The 25406-nt window shown below is 39.0% G+C and overlaps 1 protein-coding gene across 6 annotated transcripts in view; it reads right to left on the bottom strand.

Moving 5' to 3' along the window:
- Nr6a1 (nuclear receptor subfamily 6 group A member 1) overlaps window positions 1-25406 on the bottom strand; it is a 203091-nt gene that overhangs the window by 17586 nt on the left and 160099 nt on the right. For all 6 annotated transcript variants that reach the window (XM_047524191.1, XM_047524192.1, XM_047524196.1 and 3 more), the window contains 3 exons: window positions 16263-16505; window positions 5640-5695; window positions 1018-1172 (listed from right to left, as the gene is read on the bottom strand). In XM_047524191.1, coding sequence (XP_047380147.1) covers window positions 1018-1172; window positions 5640-5695; window positions 16263-16505 — 454 coding nt within the window. The remainder of the gene's footprint in view (window positions 1-1017; window positions 1173-5639; window positions 5696-16262; window positions 16506-25406) is intronic.

The raw sequence follows: 25406 nt of genomic DNA, 5'->3' as shown, positions 1-25406 counted from the left end.
ATTAACCCCCTAACATTCAAAGGAAGGAGCAAACTCAGGAATAGTTAAATGGAATAAAAACTATGATTAAATATGAAGAAGAAGACAGATTTAGCCCTGACTTCCCCTTTCTTGGGGAAATCTCACCACTCTCTCAACTAATTTTTTTTTTTTTTAATTTCTCTAGCTTTTACCTAAATTTATATTTTATAACCAAGTTTGGCAAACTAGAACCTGTAGGCCATGGTCTGTTTTGATAAATTAGGTTTTGTAAACCAGTAATTCAGACTTACTGGTTACATGTGGTTTGTGGTTGCTTTCACACTCTAAAGGAAGAACTGAGTAGCTGAGACCCAGATCATTAGGGCTGAAAAGTCTGAAATATATACAGTCTTTATAGGCAATGTCTGTGTACCCCTGTCCTATAAAAAAGTTTTCTGGGGAAAAAGAAACTTCCCTGGTAGCTGAAGGTTCTATTTCATACTAACTTAACATAGCATACAACTAACTTAAGATAGCATGCTTGAAACAAGAGTCTGTAAATTCGTATTCCCTGAAGTAGTAAATTTGACTGGCTTAAAATACCTTCGTTCTTTCTTAAACTTTATAAACTGAAAAACATTGATTCTTATGAGGCAATTAAGAGAAATTATAATAATTTGATATTGTCAGTATGGTTTGTTTTATTTCAATAATAAAATAAGAGATTTGATCCCCAGCACGTTAATAAATAAATAAATAAATAAATAAATAAATAAATAAATAAATGAAAAGCACTATATTTAAAATGTTATTCTGCCAGGTGAAGACTATATGGGCATACATAGAAATTATCATGTGATTAGTCTATAGAAAAGACCACTAACATTTTCAAGGTTTTTAGCATAAAGTGGGCTAGGAAACATGGCATCATTCATCCCCTCTACCCCAGAGTCTGAGGGAGCAAGAATACAATGGCTGAGACAGCCTGGCAGTAATACTCAGCTAGAGGTTTCTTATGATCCTAGATGGACATATTGGGTTTGCCTTAAAGCTCACCTGGAGGACAATGTGGAGCCTGGGGAGGGCTGGTTGCTCTCTGAAGCCCTGTTCCCAGGGGAACTGTGGTCGCTGTCACCATGGTTGCTCCAGTGATTGGCTTCTTCCTCAAACTCTTGTCCAGACATGATCCTTTCAATCTCTTCTTCTGATATCTTTGACAAGGAATAAACACATGTTAGATTGAATGCTTAAGATACTCTTTGAACTTCAGGACTCAGAGATTTAAATTTCATGGGATTCCCAGGACTCTCTAGAGAGAAACCCAGGTTTCCTCTTCTCCAGCCCGATATTGCAGGTCTTCCCCTAATCTTCCGAAAGTTTGACTGGTTGCTGCCCAGCACCATACACAATCCCATCAGAGCCTTCCCCTTGCCCCCTTACCCTGCTCTCATGCCACAGTTTATATGTTCCTCAACACTCCTCTTTGTTCTTGAGTCTATGCTTTCCTACAATGATAATCTCCTATTAGCCTTTTAAGAGTCAGTTAAAGGGGTTGTAGCTCAGTGGTGAAGCACTTGCCTAGCATGCATGAGGCACTAGGTTTTTTCCTCAGTCCAACGTTAAAAAAAAAAAAAAGGGTATTGTATCCATGTATAACTGGGAAAAAAAAGTCACCTCCACTGTGAAGCTTTCTAGGCAGAATTATAGATTCTTCTATTCATTTACAAGTCTATATATTGTGGTAGGACAGAACAGCATAGTGGTTGGGGTATAAATTCTAGTAGAGTCAGACCACCTGTTCAAATCCAGGTTCTGACACTTTTAGTTGTACAATCTTGGACCAGTTATTTTAACTATCTGAACCCAAGTTCCTTCATCTGTATAATGGAGGAATAAAACTCTATGTTATGGGACTCTTTTCAGGATTAAATTGGTTAATACATACCAAATACTAGAAAAGAGTCTGGCACATACCCCCTATTACAAATGGGTGGATAACAATAACATCATCTTCACTTTTTATGTTTTCTCCCCGCCTTAAAAAAGACAGGGTCTTGCTATGTTGCCTAGGTTGGTCTCAGGTTCAAGCAATCTTCCTGTGTCACCCTCTCAAGTAGCTAGGAATACAGGTGTATGCCACTGTGCCCAGGTGTCATTGTTATTTTATAGCACTATAGTAACATATCATAAAAGTATCCTCTAAAGACTTAAGGCCATGAAAGGACCTAGAAAAGAAGAAGTACTTAGTAAATGCACATTGAATACATACACAAATGTTCATTTATTAAGTGCTGACCATGAGTGAGTAGGAAACACGTTTTTTTCCCCAGTAGGAAATATGCTTCTAAGTCTATAAAATAAAAGAAGAAATAGCAGCTCATACAAGTGAACTGACTTAAACAAAGTCACACTGTTTGCCTACATCTGGGCAGAGTTTGAGGAAGAGGCCAAAACATGCAAGTGTTCAGTCCAGTGCTCTAGCTGTAACCATATAGAGAGTAAATAAACTTCTATAAAGTCTTTCACCTACAGTTGAGGCCTAACTGGCTACCTTCAGCACACAGAAGGAGATTAAGTGCTAAGGAGGAGGGGCCAGATGAATTTTAACAAGATGTTCCTATGGAAACCTGGAAGGACATTTTCTCTGAAACCTGTATGACTCAAATCTGCATATTTCTTTGCTTCACTGGCCTGAGAGAACCCCAAGTTACCTCTGTAAATACAGGAACATTCAGAATTGGAAGACAGCTTGCACACAGGACTTGAAGGGGAAACAAACATTTAACTGGTGCATAAATTGAATGGTTGGTTTGAAATCCCTTGGTTTACATATTACATTGGAGGAATTTTTTTTTTTTAAATTAGTCTGTATCTTAAAAAAAAAAAAAGGGGGGGGGGAACAAAATATGCCTGTCTTTTCAGAGTTTCTCAGAACTCTAAAACCTTTTTTTTTTTTTTTTTTTTTCAGCATCAGTGATGGTAGAGAGAGTAGATCAGAGCTTGAAGAGCTTGGAAAGACTTAGGGTGAAAAAGTTCAGTCCTGGTGAAGTCAGCTTACTACAGTTGGGGGCTGCATCTATCTCTCTCCCTGTGCACCAATGGGATATTGGGCAATCACTGATGCATTGAATAGAGAACAGAACATATTGAGCGCTTAAACTTGGGTTCAAATTTCCTCATTTCCTAGCTGAGTGCTATAGGGTAAGTTACTCAAGCTCTCTGAGTCTCAGTTCCCTCATCTGAAAAATGAAAACAATACCACCTCCCTTGTAGCTCATGGGTTTCTCAGAGGATGCTAAAGCAAAGAATTATGTGGATTTGAGTTGGATAATTTGTGCACTGTGGGGGGTAATATAAATGTATAGCTGCTATGAAAAAGAGTATGGAGGTTCCTCAAAACCTTAATGTTTTAAGATTCTTAAAATAGAACTCTACTATATGATCCAGAAACCCCACTTCTGGGTATCTGCCCAAAAGAACTGAAATCAGGATCTCCCAGAGATTATCTGCACTTCCATGTTCACTGCAAAAATTATTCAAAACAGACAAAAGGTGGAAACAACCTAAATGCACACAAAGATGGAGGAAAGGATAAAGAAAATGTTGTATAAACACAGAAAGTCTTAAAGAAAGAAGGAAATCCTATTATATGCTGCAAGGATGAACCTTGAGAATGTTATGCTAAATAAAATAAGTCATAGGTAAAATATTTCATGATTTTACTTTATGAGGCATCTAAAGTTGTCAAATTCTTAGAAACATAAAGTAGAATTATGGTTGCCAGGGGCTGGGGGTGGGGGACTGGGGAGCTGGTGTTAAGAGCTGCTATATAGAGTTTCAGTCATGCAAGATGAAAAAAGTTCTACAGATGTACTGTATAACAAAGTGCATATAGTTAACTACACAGAACTGAACACTTAAAAATTTGTCAAGGTAGCTGGGTGCAGTGGCTCATGCCTGTAATTCCAACTACTTGGGAGCTGAGGCAGGAGGATCACAAGTCTGAGGACTGCTTGGGCAACTTAGGAAAACCCTGTTTCAAAATAAAACAAAAAGGGCTGAGTATAACTCAGTATAGAGTGCTTGCTTAGCATGCCCAAGGTCCTTGATTCAATCCCCAAACTGCAAAGGGAAAAAAGAGTTGTCAAAGTAGATCTCACGTTATAGGTTTTTGTCACTGAGCTATACCCCCATCCCTTTTTTAATTTCTTAGTTTGAAAGTTAAGTTGCCCAGGTTGGCCTTGAGTTTGTGGTCCTTCTGCCTCGGCCTCCCAAGTATTACAGGCATGCACTATCTATGTGTCTTTAACCATTAAAAGGGAAAAAAAAAAAAAAAAAAAAAAAAAAAAAAAAAAGCAACTACTAGTCCAGATTGAAACAGATTAACTTACAAGATATGACTTGAAAATAAGAATAAAAATTATTTAAAAAAGGAACACAACAGATTTGGGGGTCTTAAATACACACACAAACACACACCCTGATTGAGTGCATACTGTGTACCTAAGTCATGTGATAGGAAATCTCCAATAATACATCAGTGTGTATCTGACTTTCTTTCACTTGTTCACATTTAATTGGAGAAATACTATCAATTAATTATCTCTTGAATCTAGTCCCTTCTCTCAAAATGCACTGTCATTACTTTTGTAAAACTCCTTTCAGGGCTTTCTCTTTCTCAGTTTTATTCACTCTCATTCCACTCTTTGCAAACTGAAAATTTCCACTGTTCAGAATTATTTTTCTAGAGCACTTGCCTAGCATGTACAAGGTCCTGGGTTCAATTTCTAGTACCACCAAAAAGAAAAAAGATTTTTCTAAAATGTGAATCCGAGTATGCCCGCCATCACCAAACACTTAAAACTCCTTTAGTGGCTCCCTCTTGGATTACACCAAACATTCTTAGTTCCTATAGCAAAGATAGATGAAGTTCACTTTTTAAAGAACTGACTCTAAATTCAAGTAATCTGCCTTATTCTCCTGCCACTCTATTATATGAGCTGAATGCTTCAGCCTCAATGAACAAACTCCTCATCACTCCTTAGAACATTCATCTTTGGGTCTTTTCACAGTCTAGCACAAATCAAACATGCTTAGCTTCCCACCTTTCACCAACACAGCTAATTCTTCCTCCTCTTTCAAGACAGAGTTCAAACTTTGCCTTCTCAAGGAAGCTTTCCCTGAGTGCCTCCAGTTCCATCCAAGGTTCCAGCCCAAACAAAATAGAAGCCCCTTCCTTTCTACTCCCTGGGCTGAAGCATTAGAACCATGTAGTGAAGGGCACATTCTCTGTTAAATCTCACAGTACCATGGTGTCTGTTTATATCTTTGTCTCTCCCACTAGACTGAGTTCACAGTATAGAGACTGACAGGGAACAGGTGGTAATTCTCAGTAGTAACATGCATGCTTAGCACGTGTCAGGCTCTACATTTGATCCCCAGGTTCCAGGAAAAAACAAACAAACAAACAAACAAAACCACCAATCTGGAAAAGTAGGAACGAAGCAAATATTTGTGGGATTGAAAGGGGTATTAATCTATGAATAAGGTAATGGACATTCTGCTGATTATCTTTAGATGCAATGAACAGCAAAGTAGTCTTACAAATGAGAGGTCACAGGAACATATGAAGCCCAGGCTTTCTAGGACAGAGCAAGAGAGTGTGGCCTAGAACTCACCTGGACTGGCCCAATGCTCTTATTCCGGCCTCCAGGCATGCCATCTTCTCTGATAGCTAGAAGGAAACATAAGTCAAGGTGAGTCAGAAGCATGCTCACAGAAGTCTAAACTTAAAAAGAGAATTTACATGGCAAAAAGTAGCAAGGGAGTAATTGGTGAAGCCAAGATTTAAAAACAGGTGTTTTTGGACCAAAAGCACAAACTCTTTTCTGTTATTGCAAGCAACTTTATAGGCAGCAGATACTTTTGGGCCCCTAAGACACCAGGAACATACCACACACTGTATACATTCAATACACTCAATAAAGGTGACAGCATTGTTAACTAGTCCCACAGTTACATATATCCAGGATGATGTATCTGAAGGTTTTGGTAAATTTCAGGGAGGGACAGAGAGAGAATATTTATGTATGTATGTATTTTTTGTACCAGGGATTGAATACAGGGGCACTTAACCACTGAGTCACACCCCCAGTCCTTTTTAGTATTTTATTTAGAGACAGGATCTTGCTAAGTTGCTGAGGCTGGCTTTGAACTCGAGATCCTCTTGCCTCAGACTCCCGAGCCCCTGGGATTATAGGCCTGAATCACCACACCTGGCCAATATTTATATTTTTAAGTAAAATATTTTTTATTCCCAACCTAAGTTTAGGTCTGATTTATAGGATCAGGATCAGGAGAACAGATTTTTTTTCTTTTTTTTTTTTAAATTGGAACTTTGATCTCACTGGCACAAAGGCAGTAAGTACAGCTCCTTTGTAGTCGGAGCTTGCTTAGCATTTTTTTTAACTATACAAAACATCCTTTAAATAGTACTAGCCTCACTAAGAACAACTACTACTAATACTTTTGTTATCACTGTTAATGGAACACTTCAAATGGGGACACAAAAAGGAAGTCCTGATTAGCAATTAAAGCAGGACCCCGGTGTCAGTTAAAGCTTTCTGGAAAAGACAACTTCTGTACTAAGTCTTAAAGGATGAGGGGGATTTAGGCATGCAGGGAAAGGATGCTCCAGGTTGACTGAACACAGTATAGGGCTGGGGAGATAGCTCAGTTGGTAGAGTGCTCGCCTCGCAAGCACAAGGCCCTGAGTTCAATCCCCAGCAAAAAAAAGTTAACCTGCTAATGAACACAGTATAGAAAAGTTGCAAGTCAAGGGCTGGGCATATAGCTCAGTTGGTAGCATGCTTGCCTTGCAAGCACAAGGCCCTGGGTTCAATTCCCAGCAAGCAAAAAAAAAAAAAAAAAAAAAAAAAAAAGAGAGAGAAAAGTTGCAAGTCAAAAGGAAGAATGAACTGCTCTTTCTGGGAACTTCCAGGTGCTTAGATCTGGATAAGACACTGGCGGGGGTGCAGGGGAGGTGGTATGTGGAAGAAAAGTAGAAAGTAGCAAAATAAGGATGGAGAGGCCAAGTGAGACAAGGAGCCTAGAATGCCAGGTTAAGGATATGGATTTCAGCTGAGGAGCCTGGGGGCAGGCAGAGATGCAGGCGAGTCATGTGATCACACGGGCATTTTTGAAAAAATCTTTGTGATCACTGTCAAGGGTGGCTTGAAGGAAGTGATGCTAATGATAGAGGATATGCTAATGCCATTACATGAGAGCAAGCTTTGCCATAATACCCTTGCCCCAAAAACAAACAAATGAAAAAGCACATAAGGAATCTAGGAAGCCCTTGGGGAAGGGCTGGTTGCCACAAATGGTAAAGACTCTAAGCATGAGACTCAGTTTCTGATGGAAAGTTCATTTTCCTTGAAGTAGACATCATTCTTGATGTTCTCAGATTATACATTTCAGAATTAGACAGGTTTGTGTCCAAATCTTGTTTCTGCCTGATCGGTGTAATTACCAATTTCTTGACCCCTCTGAACTTCAGAATCCTGAAGAGTGAAGAGGGGATAGTGGTACTGTCAAGTTACATAAAATAGTACAGTTAAAATAAGCACAAAGAAAAGTGGCAGATAAACAGGTCTTCAGTAACGACTCTGCCTCTCCCCAGTCTCTTCTCTGAACACAAATTAAGCAAATCAAAGTTCCAATCTTAACTTTGTAAAAGTCTTTATAACTTCATCTGCAAAACCAAGGCAATAAAATCAGTTTTACAAGCCTGCTATGAATATAGAATAAAAAACATACAAGGCCTATATTAAGCTAGATGTATGCTGGCTATTGCCTGGGAGCTCACTTTAGACCTAATTTCAAATTCTAAAAACTCCTTAAAATTCCTTCTCTGCTATTCCAGGTCAATGATGAATGAACTTCAGTCCCTTCTTATACTAACATCTTACGTGTCTTTGTCAGCTCACAGCTACAAATCAAAGACCTAACACTGGTGATGAAATACTGAATATCTTTCAGTGGAAATCTCACACTCATAGTCCTAAAGGTTGAGGAAGGAACTCAATATACTTAACTTTTGTTTTGTTTAAAGGATCACAGATTCTAAAGACTTATATCTTGTAATTTCTTGTTCTGAAACTGGAAAGTTTATGTCCTCCATGAACCCCAAGTAGAACAAGGAAATTCACATATGATGGACATGTACTATATATTAAGTACTGAAACTCATGAGGAGAGTATTAGTATTGCTCCCACTGAAGTGCTGAATGTTAGGCTCAAACAATTGCTTAAGGAGATAGGAAACAAACATCAGAATCAAGGTTGGAAATCAGGCTATAAAACTCCAAGACCAGTCTTCTTTCCATTACCATTATTTCCCATAATGTGTATGTGTCCTACTGGAGAAATATGATACTTCTAAGTGGTGCATAAACTCTTAATTATGCACTTATCCTAACGTGTTCAAAATACTGATCTTTTCATTCACTAAGGTGATAAGTTCCCTTTGCAGATTAACTTTTATTTTTTTAAAGTGTATTTAAAGGAGAAGGTAAAGATTATAAAATTTGTCAAAATAGCATGTAGAAGCCTGAAGTGTGGGAAAAACTGCAATGTGTCATAATGCCTCTGTTAAAATAAAAAATCTGCATCATATTTTAAAGCTCATAGTTGCATATATGTTATTTCAATTGATTATCACAACCACCTTGGAAGGTACACATTTTTAATGTTATCCCATGCATTTTAGAGATGAGGAAGTGGAGCAGAGCAAGGTAGAGACTCTAGGTTACTCAGGGAAGAACTGACAGAGCTGAAATTTCAATTTGGGTTTTGGCAACCAACCAAACCCAGAAACCAGAAATGTGACACAAAGTTAAAATGAGTCCAAGCCCTGCTCAAAACCTGTTGGTGGCTGTCCCTGGTGCAGAGGCTAAAAGCCTAAGTAAGTTCTTCAGCTTGGCATTCAAGGCTCTGTGTGATTTGGTTCCTATGGGACTCCCCATCCTCACCTCTGGCCATAAGTACTACACCCTTGCTGCAGAAAACTATTTGTTAGTCTTTGAACACACCATGCTGTTTTCCACAGTTATGCTTCTACATATGTTGCCTCTGCTCAGAAAAAAACTACAGTGGAGAAATTCTGGCAAAACCACCTTACCCTCACCTTTACCAAATGATTCAAGTTGGTATCACCAATAATGGTACAAACTCACATCATGTGCTTTTAATATGATGCAATAAGAGGAACACAACATTGTTTCTGTAACATTCTCCCCCAAAATGTATAAACTTGAATCTTGTTATGAGGAAAATGACAAACCCAAATTAAGAAATATTCTTCAAAATAAATTACCCATTTGCTTCAAAGTAAAAAATGTTATTAAAGAAAAAAGATGAACTATTTTTGATTTAAGACTAAAGACATAAACAAAATGTTTACATGATCCTGGACTGCTGGCTCCTAGATAAGAAAATCATAATTGCTATAAAGGACATTGGAATTATTGGTGAAAACTGAATAAGATCTGCTAATCAGAAAAAAGTATCATGTTAAACTCCCTGATTTTAATAACAGTATTGAGGATATGTTAGATGTAAAGGGGAAAAATGTCTATAACTTACTCACAATGGTTCACATACACACACACAGCGAGCATGAGCGTGTGTGCAAGCATGTGCATATGTGTGTGCTCATTCAAGAGCACAAGCAAATAGAATGATAGAGCAATGAGGCAAAATGCTAACAATTGCTGAATTTGGGTGAAGGGCTTAATGAAGTTCTACTGTTGCAAATTTTCTGTAAGTTTGAAATCATTTCAAAATAAAACATTAAAACCAAATTTAAAGATGTTTTTGAAAGTCCTTTAAGCCAGGTGTGGTGGTGCACACTTGGTCCCAGCGACTGGGGAGGCTGAGGCAGGAGGATCACAAGTTTGAGGCCAACCTCAGCAACTTAGCAAGGCCCTAAGAAACTTGGTGAGGCCCTGTCTCAAATTAAAAAATCAAAAGGGCTGGGGATGTGGCTCAGTGGGTAAGTGCCCCTGGGTTCAATCCCTGGCTTAAAAGGGGGGCAGGGAGAGAAGCCCTTTAAATTTAAGGAGCTGAAATTTTGATTCCTTTAAGATTCTGCTCAAAAGTTCTCTCTCCTTGAGATTTCTCAGTGCCCCACTCAGGTCTCTACTGTGTCCTAGCACTTTTGCTCCTGGTAAAATGATATGCCAATGCCAGAGGAGCACTGTCTTTAAATGCCATCCAGCAAACATCACCTCCTCTAGGAAAATGTCCTTGACCTTTTCACTTCTGAACCAATTACTATAATTAGCAAGTTATGAAACCACAAAATTAAGGAATTGGGTGCTTTTTTTGTTTTGTTTTTTTTTTCAAACTGGGGATCGAACCCAGGGGTGTTATAACACTGAGCTATACCCCCAGTCCTTTTTACTTTTTATTTTGAGATAGCATCTCCCTCAGTTGCCCAAGCTGGTCTGGAACTTGTGATCTTTTTGCTTCAGTTTCCTGAGTAGCTGGGATCACGGGTGTGTGACGGTAATTTTTTTACATTAATTCCTTAACTGACATGGATCACCCCCTTGCGGCCCAATGTCTCTTCATCTCTCTCCAGATATTTCCCCCATTTTCCTTCTTGCCATTGCCCTCCATCAATCCATCTAATTAGGAAGCATCCTAATGCTACTGGGTTATCTGCTGAGGGACACTGGAAAGTAGGACTTGGTCATGGCCCTCAAAGGTCTAGTGATGGGGAACAGACAAGTGAACAGATAAGAAAACACAAGGTGATTAGGGCAATAGTGGAGTATGCATACTAGGGGCTGTGGGGGAAAAGGAGGGTCATTGGTGTCAGGTATGTGTACGCCAGAAGATTTCTAGAGAATGTTACAAATAAAAGCTGAGCCTTGACAGAAAAGTAAATAATATATAGTCAGGTGAAGAAGAGGGGCTGGGGGATGGGGTTGTGGCTCAGTGGTAAAGTACTTGCCTAGCATGTGTGAGGCACTGGGTTTGATTCTCAGCACCACATATAAATAAATGAGTAAAATAAAGGTCTAGCAACATCTAGAAAAAATAATAATAATAGAAGCTAGGATAGTTCAGGAAGATAAAACCATATCTGCAAAGCCCTCAAAACATGAAGTTTTTGGAAAACTAGGTTGAAATGCAGATTGTGATAGAAAGCAGCAAACAGAAAAGGGAAGGGATGAAATAGCTGATGCTGGAGTCAGAGGGGCCTTGAAAATCATTTTGAGAGTTGGGCATGGTGGGCATGCCTGTAATCCCAGTAACTCGGGAGACTAAGGCAGGAGGATTCCAAGTTTGAGGCCAGCCTCACCAACTTAACAAAACCCTGTCTCAAAATAAAAAGGAAAAAGGGCTGGGGATGTGGTCAATGATTAGTGATTAAGCACCCCTGGTTCAATCGCTGGTACAAACAAAACAAAACCAAAAACAAAAACCCATAAAATCTCTTTGACAAGACTGACTTTATCCTACTACAATTTGGGTGAGGGGTATGTATGGGGGGTGAGGGGTACTGGGAGAGTCATGGGCAGAGTCAGAGGGGCTCAGTCTCCACTCACCATCCACCTTCAGATCTTACTTACTACCTTAAAAATTGATTTCCTGATCAGCCAACTTCCAGGTCTGAAAGATATTTAGTTTTGTATCTAAGGATGGGGAACAACAGAGGGCTGGCTCACACATGGGAAGAAAGCCCCAGCCCAAAGGGCAGTTGCATTTTTAAAAGTTGCTTTTTAAAAATTTGAGGTAAGGTAAGACTTACAGAAGAGTTGTGAAAACAGTATGGAGAGTTTCCATTCTCTCTATACCTTCCTGTTTCCTTCTGTTTACACTTTATATACCACAGACAATTAAAACTAAGAAATAAATTTTGGTATAATATTATTAACCAATAATCAGTAAAGACTGTATTTGGATTCCTCCAGTGGTTCCACAGATGTCCTTTTTTGTTCAATCACAGATCCCACACTGTAGTTAGTCGTCATTTCTCCATCGTTTCCCTGATCTGTGACAGTTCTTCTGTATTTCCTTGTTTGCTATCTATATCCTTTCAAGAGTATGCTATAGAATGTCAGGTATTTTGAAGACTGTCCCTCAATATGGGTCTGTCTGTTTTCTGGAGATTGAAATCAGTTGAGAATGAAATTAGCACTGTGTGGATATACCTATGCCCTTCTCAATGTATCACATCAGGGATAATTTCAGTGTGTTTTACTGGCGATGTTAACCTTGATTGCTTGGCTAGAGTAAAGTAGAATTCTCTATGGAAAATATTTTCCCCTTTGTAATTAAAGATTATCAGACTATACAAATATTCTGTTTTTGTTTAAACCAATATTCACTTATGTTGGATCTATCAGTTCATCTTGTCTGCAGCAGCTAATACTGTGGTGCTCTAATAGTGATAGTGATTTTCTATTTCCTTCATGCCTTCAACATCTATTAACTGGAATTCTCTCATAAGGAAAAATGTCACTTAACTTTACTGACTTAGGTATTTCTTTCAGCACAAACTCATGGATGTATTTTATTCCTTGGGGTATAAACTAATACAAGGCTGGGTGTAGTGGCACATCCCAGCAACTTGGGAGGCTGAGGCAGAATAAAAAGTTCAAACCCAGACTCAGCAACTTTGCAAGGCCCTGAATAACTGGGTGAGATCCTGTCTCTAAATAAAATATAAAAAAGACTGGGGATGTGGCTCATGGTTAAGCACCCTGGTTCAATCCCTGGTACCAACAATGACAACAACAAAAAAAGAACAGAACAAAACAACAAAACAAATAAACGTACAACAAATAAAATTATTTTGTTGCCTAAATTATTCCAATTTTGGCCACTGGAAGCACTTTCAGGTGAGCTCTGTGTCCTTTTGATATGCTGCTGCTGCTTTCTTCTTTAATGTTTCCTAATTTTCTTGCACCACAAGATGCTCCAGGCTCATTTGAAATTTTCCCTGTCCCAGCCCTGGAATCAATTGGTCCTGTCTCCTTTTACTGATATTTAGAAGTCAAGATCTGGGTGCTAGGTATGCTCACTGCAACTGGGGTATAACTGCTCCTAGCCCCTACCCGTGGCCAGAGCTTGGAAAAATGTATAGATATACTAAGTCATGTACCCACACTTATCTGTTTTTTCTTTTTTTTCCCCCTCCTGTCCTCTATCTAAACATGAGTCCATAATGATATCACTGATTCCAATCAGCAGCTGAGGTTTCATTCTAGCCTTTCCTGATTGATTGTGGTACTGGGGATTAAACCCAAGGGCACTCTTACCACTGAGCTACACTTTCAGCTCTTTTTTACTTTATATTTTGAGACAGGATCTCACTAAATTGCTGAGGCTGGCCTCAAACTTATGATCCTCTTGTTTCAGCCACCCAAGTTCCTGGGATTACAGGTGTGCACTACTGCACCTGGCACCATTCCAGATTTATACAACTTCTTTCTCTGATGTGCAAAACCTGACTCTCATTACCTATGATATATTTACTGGCTCATTAATCACCGTATACAATTAAAGTAGGGTCAAAATTTCTAACACATAACCTTGAGAGAAATAAATTTTACAAACTAGAAAGCCTCGTTTGTACATAATTCTTTGTGTCTTTTGCCTTACAATATACAGTCAAAACCCTGTTTTCCAAGGTCAGCTCCTTTCTTCTATCCCTGTCAGTGTGGTTATATGATTTATTATATTACCAGTTAGATTCATTCACTGTCACAGTGCATATTCCAGTTCTCAGTCAACTGTTCACAAATTCATCACAACCTGTTTGATTAAAATGAATTTTAATATCCAGAATTCATTTTGTGTAGTGTATAGTTCTATGAGTTTTGACAAATATACAGTTAAGTATCAGTTTCCATAGTTTCACACAGATTATTTCTTACCTTCAAAATATTCCCATTACAACTAATTTTAATCCTGCTTTCTCAGCACCAACCAGAAGGTGGCAGGATTTCTCTGAGAGGCAGTCTTCACCAAGCAAGGGGCCCAGCCTGCTCTGCATGCAAATAAATGGACAGCTCTCTGTCCTTCATACTCCATGTTTCATCTCCAGGTATGCTTAAGGGAAGTTATAAGTTAAATTTTTTCTTCCCTAAAATAGGTAAGTTTGGCTGGAAGCCTCAGAATTTCACACTCTAACTGAATAAGGCAGATAATTCATCAAAGAGACCAAGAAGGTACCCCAGAATTACGCTTCAACAAAATATTCGGTGAAGGCAAAAAGAGAAATGAGAAAAGCAGAGGACAAAACCAAATCAGGATGAGGGTAGGAAGATGATCACAGACTCTCTTTTCAAGACAGTACTCGTTTGGTACTGGTGACTGGGAAAGGATTTCTAGGTAAAGGAAGAGCACAGGCAGAATGGTTTAAGTCATTCCAGAGGCAGTGTTCTGGAAGGAAAGGTCAAAAAGACAGGCAGGGACCATCAAACGTGGCAACACTTCAAATGCCCTACTATGGCATTTGTTTAGCATCCAGTAAACATGACATTCCAATGTGCAAACGGCTATGTCTCAGACATGTGAAGTGCTAAGCTCTCCATGTAGGTATAATCTCTGATTGACTAACAGCAAATTCTAACTTAAAGTTTATTGTCATCATAACCATATCTAAACTCTGCTTGATTAATAACAAATTAAAATTTAAAAACTATTACCTGTCATCATAACTACCCCTAACTAACAACTGTCAAGTGATCAAGAAATTTTGTCTCCCTAAACTGCATTTACAAACTGGAATAATAGTCAATAAAAGGGTTATTGTGTGTATTCAATGGTGTACTGCACAGAAAGTACGTAAAAGTTTCTGGCACATGTCAGGGCTCAATAGCATTAGAAATAAATTACAAACCACCTGAATTTATCTAAATGCCCTTCTATATCTCTCTTACCTTTTTAAAATAATGGGCAAGTTTCAAAAAGATCCTTCTTATCCCTCACACAGTAAAATCAGTCAGGGATATGGCAGAGCATCTGCCTGGTATACTCAAGGATCTGGGTTTAATCCCCAGCACAGAGAAAAAAAAAAAAATCTGGATGCCTACATTCATTAATGCTACAAAACCAGTTTGCAGAGTTCACCAGATCTGACTCGCTCACTCCTCTATTCTCATGCACTGCTGCTGCTATGAACCCCTAATACTTTGCAGTGTTTTTCACATATATTATCACATTCCGTCCTCTATAAAATTCAGAAAAGTATTCACATACCACTTTAAAGGTAAGATCATAGAGTATCAGAGACAAAGTAAATTTGCTAAGTCCACAGAACAGTCTGCCTCTAGAGCCCCTTTCTACTGAATGACAATGCCCTTTCTATTTTCCATCTAGCGTTCTGACACTGACCCTTCTCAACTACATGCAGGCTCTCTGTGCCAACAGCTCACAAACTTCTATTTACAGGTGGGAATTTTCACTTCAGTTCTAATTATACAACTTCTTGGTGTCCTGAGGTACTTAAAAACTGGGTACTTCCAACATGAACATTTTGCTCCCCTACGCCCTTTAGCCTAACTTTTTTTCCTGATGGGGCCATTATTTTTAATCCAAATCCTCAACTTTAACTTCTGATGTTGCCTAATAGTGTGTCACCAACTATTGAGTGAGCTTCTTCCATATCTCCCATCTGTGCCACTGTGTTCTCCACACCCTCCTTCTCGGCTCTTCTAAAAACTTTCTGTGTAGTTTTTCTGTTTCCTCTACTCCAATCCATCCTTCAAAGCTGCCCTCTAATAATTAATCTTAGTAGAATTATCAGTTTTATTCATGTTGTTTCAGGCTAATGGCTCTCAGGAAAATTCCCAATAAACTACTCTTCACCAACCTGGATACAGATTTCTAAACACACCTAGCCTCTGAGTACACCATAGTTTCAGTAAACAAGATGATACCACATTCAGAAGACCTCCGTCTCATTCATTACTTGCCATCTAAAATTCTACTTTTTGTCATTATCCCTTGAAAAACTAGGGGAGTATATTAATTCCAGTCAGGGCCTGATTGTTAACAGGGCCTATGCATTTGCTCCAATAGAATTCTTAACATCTTACCAGTTTTTCCCCTTACCTAGCCTGGGAGGTTCCCACAAGCAGGAACTATGCCAGATACATTTTTGAGTTATGAGTGCACAAGGTAAGACCTGGTAGATAGCTCAGGCTAGGGAAATGAATAACTACAAAGTATAATAGCTGACACTAAAGGTATGGTTGTTGATGGGTGAAGAGTACACTCACCCTTCCGGTTCATCCCCATCTGGAGGCATTTGAGTAGACGGCAGTACTGGCACCTGTTTCTCTGCTTCCGAGACATAACACAGTTCTTGTCACGACTGCACCGATAAACCCGTTTGTTACAAATGCTCCGCTTGAAGAACCCTTTACAGCCTTCACAGGAGATGATCCCATAGTGCAAGCCTGTAGCACGGTCCCCACAAATGAGACAGGTTCGTTGTTCAGCCCGATCATCTGGAACAGAAACTGAACATGTTCAAGTTAGAGCACAGTGGAAATAATGGCTTAAAGGCTATAGTTCCTAAAGGAAGAACCCCTGCTTGGGAGAGATCAAGACCACCACCATCTTCTGATTAACTGGCTATACTGGAGGCATCTCTGGAACCTTTGTCACAGGAACAGACTCCTATATCTACTTGCAGATATTACAAATACAGCCTATCTGGAAACAAAACAAAACAAAACAAAACTCATAAACCTCCCCAAGGGTTTCATTATCACTTGGATCAGTATCCAAGTCAGAAACCTAGGAAAAATATTTGATTCCCACCCCCCACTTCTTCATCCACAGCTCATCAATGATGGTAGCAAGGATTACTGATAATATATTTAAGTGCCTAGCACATGGTATACATTGGCAAACATCCAATATACAGTAAATGTAATTGTTCACAAGTGAAGAAGTTTAAACCATGCCCAGATAAGCTAGCCAGCCAGACATAGAAAACAGGTATTTTTTTCCACATTTTTTACTGGTGCACTATAGTTGTACATAATGGTGGAATTTGTTGTTACATATTCCAGTATGCACACAATATAACAAAATATAATTTAGCCAATTTCATTCCCCAGCACTTTCCCCTTTCCTTCCCTTCTTCCTACTCTCTGTTTCCTTTGATTTTCATAAGACCCCCTCGCCCCCGCCCCAACCTTTCTTTTTCCTTTTTCCTCTTTAGCTCCCATGTGAGAGAAAACACATATGACCCTTGATCATCTGAGTTTGGCTTATCTTGCTTAACACAACGTTCTCAAGTTCCATCCATTTTTCTGCAAAAGACAATCTCATTCTTCATGGCTGAATAAAACTCCATTGTGTAGATGCACCACAAAGAAAACATATTTATTGAGCAACTATTCTATTCCAGGCACTCTTCTAAGGCATGAATACTGCTGTGGACAAAAGTCCCTGGAAGGGCTGGACATGCAGCTCAGTGGGAGAGCACTTTTCTAGCATGCACTGTGCCCTGGCACCACACACACACACACACACAGTCCATGATAGGGTTTACATTCTAGAGGAACATGTATTCTGTGTCCAGGCCCTATGCTAGGATATAAATAAATCAGCATCATCCCCACAGTCAAGGAATTCATTGATTTTCAGCAAACAAGTTAGGAGGAGGAGATTCAGACTAGAATATATAGCTTTTCCTCTTTCTCCTTCTTTAGTACCGAGCAATTGCTAAAAAACAGGCATCCTGGTGAACTAAGATGTGAGACCCTGCCAGTGGGTTCAGGAAAACTCCAAGGAAGGTTTTAATCAGGGGTCAAGGCAGAAAATCAGATATTTGAATCTCATTCCTGAGTAGGAGGCAAGATACAAAGAATAGAAGACATCGTTATACTTTGAAGAACAGTCCCTAGGATTAGAACCTCATTTGAACCCCAGCTCTGACACAAACTGGGTGAACTGGGCAAAATTAAGTTACTTTGCCTAAGTATTATGTCCTCTGTCTATAAAATAAGGACTATAATGGTACCTACATCCCATGGATAAAGAACTCATCTCAGTGCTTGGCTACAATAATAATTAAGTAAGTGTTAGCTATTATTGTCATTATTTTTATTATCCTAACAGGCTCACAATGTCATAATGCCACTCCTGTCAAAAAAAGCATTTGAAAGTAATGTTTAAAAAGGAGGGTCATGGTGACATACAAAGGAAGGATGCAGAGAAAGAAGGAAGCTTGCATTTATGGAGCCCTCATGATATGCCAACTTTGTGAAAAGTCTATGATCACCACTGTAGTAAGATGAATAACGGTCACCCATAGATACCAGGCCCTAATCCCTAGAACTGTAAAATGTACATTATGAGGGAAAAAGGTCTTTGCAGAGATGATCAAATTAAGGATTTTGAATTGAGAAGATTATTCTGAACTATATGGGTTCACAAGCATATTTATGAGATTTATTATATTATATATATACAATTTTTGGTCCTGGGGATTAAACCCAGGGATGCTCCATCACTGAGCTACATCCCTAGTCCTTTTGATTTTTTGAGACAGGGTCTTGCTAAATTGTGGAGGCTGGTCTCAAATTTGCAATCCTGCCTCATCTCCCAAGTAGCTGGGATTAGACTGTGTACCACTGAACTTGTCTTAATTCAGTTTTCTTAATCTGCATTAATCTACCTAAAATATAATTGGAAGAAAATGGGCCAAATTAGCACTTCAAACTTGAGACCATAGCTCACAGAAACTGCAGCTGATAAAGAGCTGTGGGTTTAAAAATGACAGATATTTGAAAACCTGAATAAGGTAACATCAACAGGTAAAAAATAGTGTGGGTAGAGAGCATACTCTAATTCATCAAAGGAAACTGAAAGTCTGTCTTATCAGAAGTACTGGAAGGGCTCAGAAGGCAAACTTTACATACCAATTCCTATGAATGGAAGGTAGGACTTCTTGGAGGAATGGTTGATTCCAAGCATGAGGCAGAATACAGACAAAATGAGGTTGGTGGTACTATCCAAACTAATAATAGGGTCATGTCAAAATGATACAGTAGGCAATGGGAAAATTCTCTCACTTATCTAAGATGGAGCAATCCATATATCAAAAAGAATACTAATGGCAATGGATTGAAATATTTCAAATACAAAATGAAAGAATTGATATTATTATTATTATTATTATTTTTTGGGTGCTGGGGATCGAACCCAGGGCCTTGCGCTTACAAGGCAAGCACTCTACCGACTGAGCTATCTCCCCAGCCCCGAATTGATATTATTTAAAAATAAAAACCTCCAGTTATCATTGGAGGTTGCTAGGACACAAATTCATTATTCTGAAAACTGATGAAATAAAAGAGGAAAAAGTCAAACATTGAAGTAAAAACCACTGGAAATCATTATCTCTTGCACTCCTTCCCAAAAAGTAAGCAGAGAGAAAAATCAAGACAGTATTTATTTATTTATTTGGTACTGGGGATTGAAACCAGCTGAGCTACATCTTCAGTCCTTTTTATTTTTTTATTTTGAGGCAGGGTCTCACTAAGTCCTTAGGGCCTCCCTAAGTTGCTGAGGTTGGCCTTGAACTTGCCATCCTTCTGCCTCAGCCTTCCAAGTGTCTGGGATTACAGGTATGTGCCACTGTGCCCGGCCCAACACAAATTTAAAAAAAAAAACAACTTTAAACTATGAAACTTTATCAAGAAGACTGGGATAAGATGAATAGAAATAACATGGTAACCAAGGGAACAGGCTTAGGTTGGGAGGTAGAGTTGATCTCAGGGTCCACAGCAAGGTAAACCTTAAGGTGCAGAGAGAGAGAGACAGAGAAATGACAACTGTTGGCTGTACAAATCTCTAGAGCAGAGGAAAACAAAAAGATTAAAAAAATTTGGCCAAGAGATTAAGAGCTTGGGCTCCAGAATCAGACTCCTTGGGTTGAAATTTAGCCTTTATCACTTACTGTGTTTTTGTCAAAGTTTTAAACCTCTATAGAAGTACTTCATTTTTAAGACTATAAAATGTGGATAATGGATTACATTTCTCAAACAACTGTTGTGAGAATCAATGAAATTACCTATAAATAACATGGAACATCTAGTTTCCTCATGGTTTATACTAGAATGAAAGAGCTTTGCAAAGAATTCTATTTGCAATAGAAATAAGAATTCAGGTTTCCTACAAATGTTAGAATACGTACACTACATAAGAAATCACCACAGTAATTCCATGCACCATAAATGGGAGCTGATCTGCTGTCACATAATGTAGTTCTTCATAAGACAATTCTAAAGAATGGTTTTAGTTGAATGAAAACAAGTGAACAATTCACATGAATGGTATGAACTGATAGGAGGAATAAGTACTAGTGTTCTACAGCTCAGTAGGATAACTAGTTTTCAACAATTTACTATATTATAATAAAGAACTATAAGAGAAGAGTTCAGAGGTTCCCAATAGAAAGAAATGATGGATGTTTAAGATGGAAATGCTAATTACCTTGATTTGATCATTACACCTTATATACATGTTTCAAATTGTCACTCTACCCCATAAGTATAATTAAAAATTTTCTTTAATAAGATTGGTATGGGAGCTGGGTGTAGTGGCTCACACCTGTAATCCCAGAGACTCAGAAGGATCACAAATTGGAGGCCAGTCTCTGCAACTTAATGAGGCTCTAAGCAACTTAGCAAGACTCTGCCTCAAAATAAAATAATCAAAAGAGCTGGGGATATGGCTCAGTGGTAAAGTGCCCCTGGGTTCAATTCTGATCCAAAAAAAAAGATTGGTATAGACTGAATGTTTGGGAGTTATCTTTACTGACCACTGAAAGAAAATGGCAAAAAGACAAAAGAAAAAAATTACTGATGCCATTAACTGCTTAGGGTTAGAAATGAAGGTTAAATGGGTCACAAATCACGATTAGCTGAAGCCACAGGAAGTGAATACAAGGAAAATGCCATCCCTCCATTCAATAGCCCAAATAAAGATGGGGTCAGAAAATAAAACAGTCCTAGTTCCTTCCTCTCTCTTATATGCAGGGATCTTTGAATTAGGTATTTTTTATTTGTGATAAACACAGTTTTCATATTCACTGCAAATTTAGGTTTTCCAGTGGGAGAAAAGTACTTGCAAATCTGTGGTATGTCCTATTTAGACTATTACTGGGAACTTCTTTCTTTCTTTCTTTTTAATAATTTTTTAGTTGTCAATTGACTATTTATTTATTTATTTATTTACATGTGGTGCTGAGGATTAAACCCAGGGCCTCACACATGCCAAGCAAGTGCTCTATCACTGAGACATAACTCCAGCCCCGGTTACTGGGAACTTTTAAGTATTCCTTGTTCACTTATGAAAACCTGATTACTTAGCAAGTCCCAAGCAACTTATCCCAAAATAAAATATAAAAAGAACTGCGGAAAAGGGCTGGGGATGTGGCTCAGTGGTTAAGCAAATTTGAGAAAAAATGGGAAGCTCAAGTAGGCAAAGTAGGTGATAGGCAGAGAAGGATTATCTAGAAAAGCTATTGCTGAAACCAATCCTTTGTGTAAAAGTATGTCAAAGGGGATTCTAGCCAGAGAAATTAGGAATAGCACAGGTGAAGATGTGCTGGCTGCAAGTATTTCAGTGTGTTTTATGAACATGGTCTCTGAGGTGGACAGAGATGAGGGGCAGCTATGAACACTGAAACTGTGATTCAAGGGTTAAACTGACATGGGGAGACATATCAGTAGAGAGGCTGCAGACATGAATGAGACTGTCAGAAGAGTATATGGAGACAGCAGTATCTGCAGTAGATGCCTTCTGGGCTCTCTGCTCAGCTTACACCAACTTTCTTTTCATTGAGAACAGTCACTGCCTTGCCTGTGAAGTACTAGGTTTAAACTAATTGAAATGCTCACAGGATACATACTGACCACTGTGGCTGCCTTCAGTGGAAAAAGATACCTACTAATTCTGATTCAAAGAAATTCTCTGTTCCCGAGATTTTGTAATGGGGATACAGGGTTTGCTAGCTTCTGATGACACCAAAACAGTGAATGAGACCAGTGAGATGACTCTGTTAAAGAAAGTCATGCTTGTCCATGTGGTAATGTGATGATGAGGGTTGGGGCATGAAGTGAAACAGGGGTACCACACGGCACCAGAGGAACCGAGAGTAGTTGCTGTGGCTCCTGAATTTCAACTCTGATCTTTCAATACAGCTTATGTTCTACCCCTGTTTCCTTCCTGTAACTTCCACTCAAGGACTGAGTTCCTTAAGTTTGAGGAGTTTTTCTTACTTATAATAAAAATAAACTTTACTATGACCTATGACAAACCTTAAAGAAAGTCTATCCAGTTGGGAGTAGTGGCACGCACCCAGCATCCCAGCTACTCAAGTGGTTAAGGCATAAGAATTACAAGTTCAAGGACATCCTGGGCAACTTAGTGAGACTCTGTTTCAAAAATAAAAAGGGCCGGGGATGCAGTTCAATGGTAGAGTACCCTGGGTTCATTCCCCAGAACCACAAAATAGAGAGAGTCTATCTATACTTAGAGGTCAAGAAGAACAAAAAGAGAGAGAAAAAATAGCGCTCTAGGAAGGAAGAAAAACGGATAGCATAACGCCAGGGAAGTCACAGAAACAGCTGTGCAAAACCAGGGGCACTCAACAGTGCAGAGAAATTCAGGCTATGAAGTAAGAACAGGGTGAAGGATGAGGTTCTCTGAGGGACAAGACACAGGCATGGCCAAGAATGAAGCTAGATCCAGTGGGTAGAAAGTTGCAAGTTCGAAGATTTCAAGTCAGCATAAGGAAGAATCTAGTAACAGAGTTAAAGCTTTCCTGTTGTGGTAAAGTAATAAGTTCCTCATTTATCAAAGTATGCTAGTGTTCAATTTCTCGGTCATGGTAGATGACCCCCTTTGGGGGCCTCTATGCAATATTTAAGCAGGTAGTAGTAATCAGCATAAACATTTTAATGAAATATTTTTTTAAAATTAGGGCTGAAAGTACAACCCAGTGATAGACAGCATGCCTAAACATGCACAAGGCTCTGGGTTCCATATCCAGCACCAGAAAAAAACAAGAACAATTAAAACTAAGCTGGGGGCAGGTAGGCATCTGTAATTTCAGTGACTCAGGAAGTTGATGAAGGAGGATTTTAAGTTCGAGATCAACATCAGTAATTCAGTGGGATCCTGTCTCAAAATAAAAAGGAATGGGGACATAGCTCAGTGGCAGAGTCCCCTAGATTCAATCCCCAGGGACAGAGGAAGGAAAGAGAAGGGAAGGAAGGAAAGAAGGAAGGAAGGAAGGAAGGAAGAGAGGGAGGGAGGGAGGTGCAAGAACAAAATAACAAATTACAAATAGACAGGGGGTTGGAAATGTAGGTCAGTGGTAGAGGACCTGCCTACTATGTGTGAACCCTGGTTTTACTCCCCAGCACAGCAAAAATCAAAACCAAACCAAACCAAACCAAACCAAACCAAAACAAAGGAAAGACCAGTATTACAGATTTTTCCTTTTGCCTTGTATGGCACTAATACTGATCTTTTCACAGACTGTTATCAGGAACTATCCGAAGGCAACCTTAGGTATATGAAGGAAATGAACCAGATTCCAAGAAAAAGGAAGAAACAATTGCTCTTTTGAAAATGTTTGGTTGGTAAAGGAACTCCCATTTTGCAAGTGAGGAAACTGAAGCTCAAAGGTGACTTACCCAAGGACAAACCAGTTGAAAACACATGGAGGAATCAGGAATCAAACCTGTGTTTTTTGGCCCTTTTTGCTCCACAGTAGATTTAGCTTGGTGGAGATTTGTGGTGTATATTTCACAAAAATGGAAGAAATTCTAACAAATTCACTGGGTACCAGAAGTATGTACAGAGTGAAACACTTCCATAAGCAAACCAGACATGAAAATTTTTTAGAAATTCCTGTGGGCAAGTGGTATCCAAACCAGAGTTCTAAGAAAGTCACAGAAAGAGAAGCATGGACATGACACAGATGGCTGTCTTCTCCAGGGTCTCAGGAGCTCCTGAAATCCTATGTGGTAAAAACTATGAAAGGCTGTGACTATCTTCCCAAGCAATGAGCATGAAAGAGCATCAGAGTGAGGCCTGAAAGATATAGAGCATGCTTTTACATGAGGATGAATGACTATATGAGATCTAATTTTGTCTTGAACAATTTATGGCTCAAGGTTACATTAATCTGAAACTTCCAAGGCTAAAAACAGGTACTAACATGTGATATCCTAACATGGACAACAGAGAAAAAAAGACACACATTCACACGCACACAAAGATCTAGTCTGTGTGTGGATCCATGTATATGTGCATGTGTGTATTATTGAGGACTGAACCCAGGGACTCATACCTGCTAGGCAAGCATTCTACAACAGAGATATACCTTCAGCTCCTTCTAAATTTTATTTTGAGACAGGGTCTTGCTAAATTGCTGAGGCAGCCTCAAACTTCCAATCCCCCTGCCTCAGAAGCCTCCTGAGTTGCTGGGATTACCACACTTTGCAGGACCTAGTCTTTAGAGGAAAAATGATCTCTGAATTCCTAACCCACAGGTAACTGAGCTAGAAACAGTAAATGAAGACAGTTGGAAGCCCTTAGTTCTTTATTTCTACCAACCATTAGTCTTACCAAAATGAGCACTTTGAAGATTCATAAATGTTTAGGGAGTCTTGAGGAGTAGGGGGCGATAAGAGTGCTAGCTTATAAAAAGCATTGATTCAGTGCTTCAGGAAGCAGAACTTTCAGTTCTGACGGCTCTACTGGTAAAAATCATGTGAATGTGTGAAAGTTTTATTTAAACTTCACAATTTGTGATCTTAGCAATGAATGCAAACAGACTCCAACACTTGTTCTGAACATTGTTAGACATGTGGAAAAGTGTTACAAAAGTACTTTTTGGCAAATACAATGGAATGCCCAATAATGTACACCTGTGTTCAGGGCTCATTATACCAAATCTGATCAGAATTCTAAAGAAAGCAGCCTTTTGATAAGGTAGTTTGGCAACTATATTTTCTGGTTTCAATTAAAGTATGATGATTGGTCTCTCTTTGACAAAGACATCAGAACTGGGCAGGGACTTAGAGAGCTGATTAATGAACTTTGGGCATTAGCATAAGGTTCCTGGGCTAGCCCACCATTTTATCAATTGGATCTTTTGTTTGTTTGTTTTGTTACTGGGGTTTGAACCCCTGAGCTACCTTCCCATTCCTATTTTTTTGAGAAAGGGTCTCACTAAACTGCTCAGGTTGTCCTCAAACTTGTTATTCTGCTGCCTTAGCCTCCCAAGCAGTTGGGATTTCAGATGTGTGCCACCATACCTGGCTCATCTGGAGAAGTGCTTTCACTTTAAAGTAGAGAAACTACACCATTCGTTCCTTCAACTAGCACTT

The sequence above is a fragment of the Sciurus carolinensis genome, chromosome 14 (genome assembly GCF_902686445.1).
Source record: "Sciurus carolinensis chromosome 14, mSciCar1.2, whole genome shotgun sequence".
Classification (NCBI taxonomy): Eukaryota; Metazoa; Chordata; class Mammalia; order Rodentia; family Sciuridae; genus Sciurus; species Sciurus carolinensis.
This window is presented reverse-complemented; position numbering and strand designations above follow the sequence as displayed.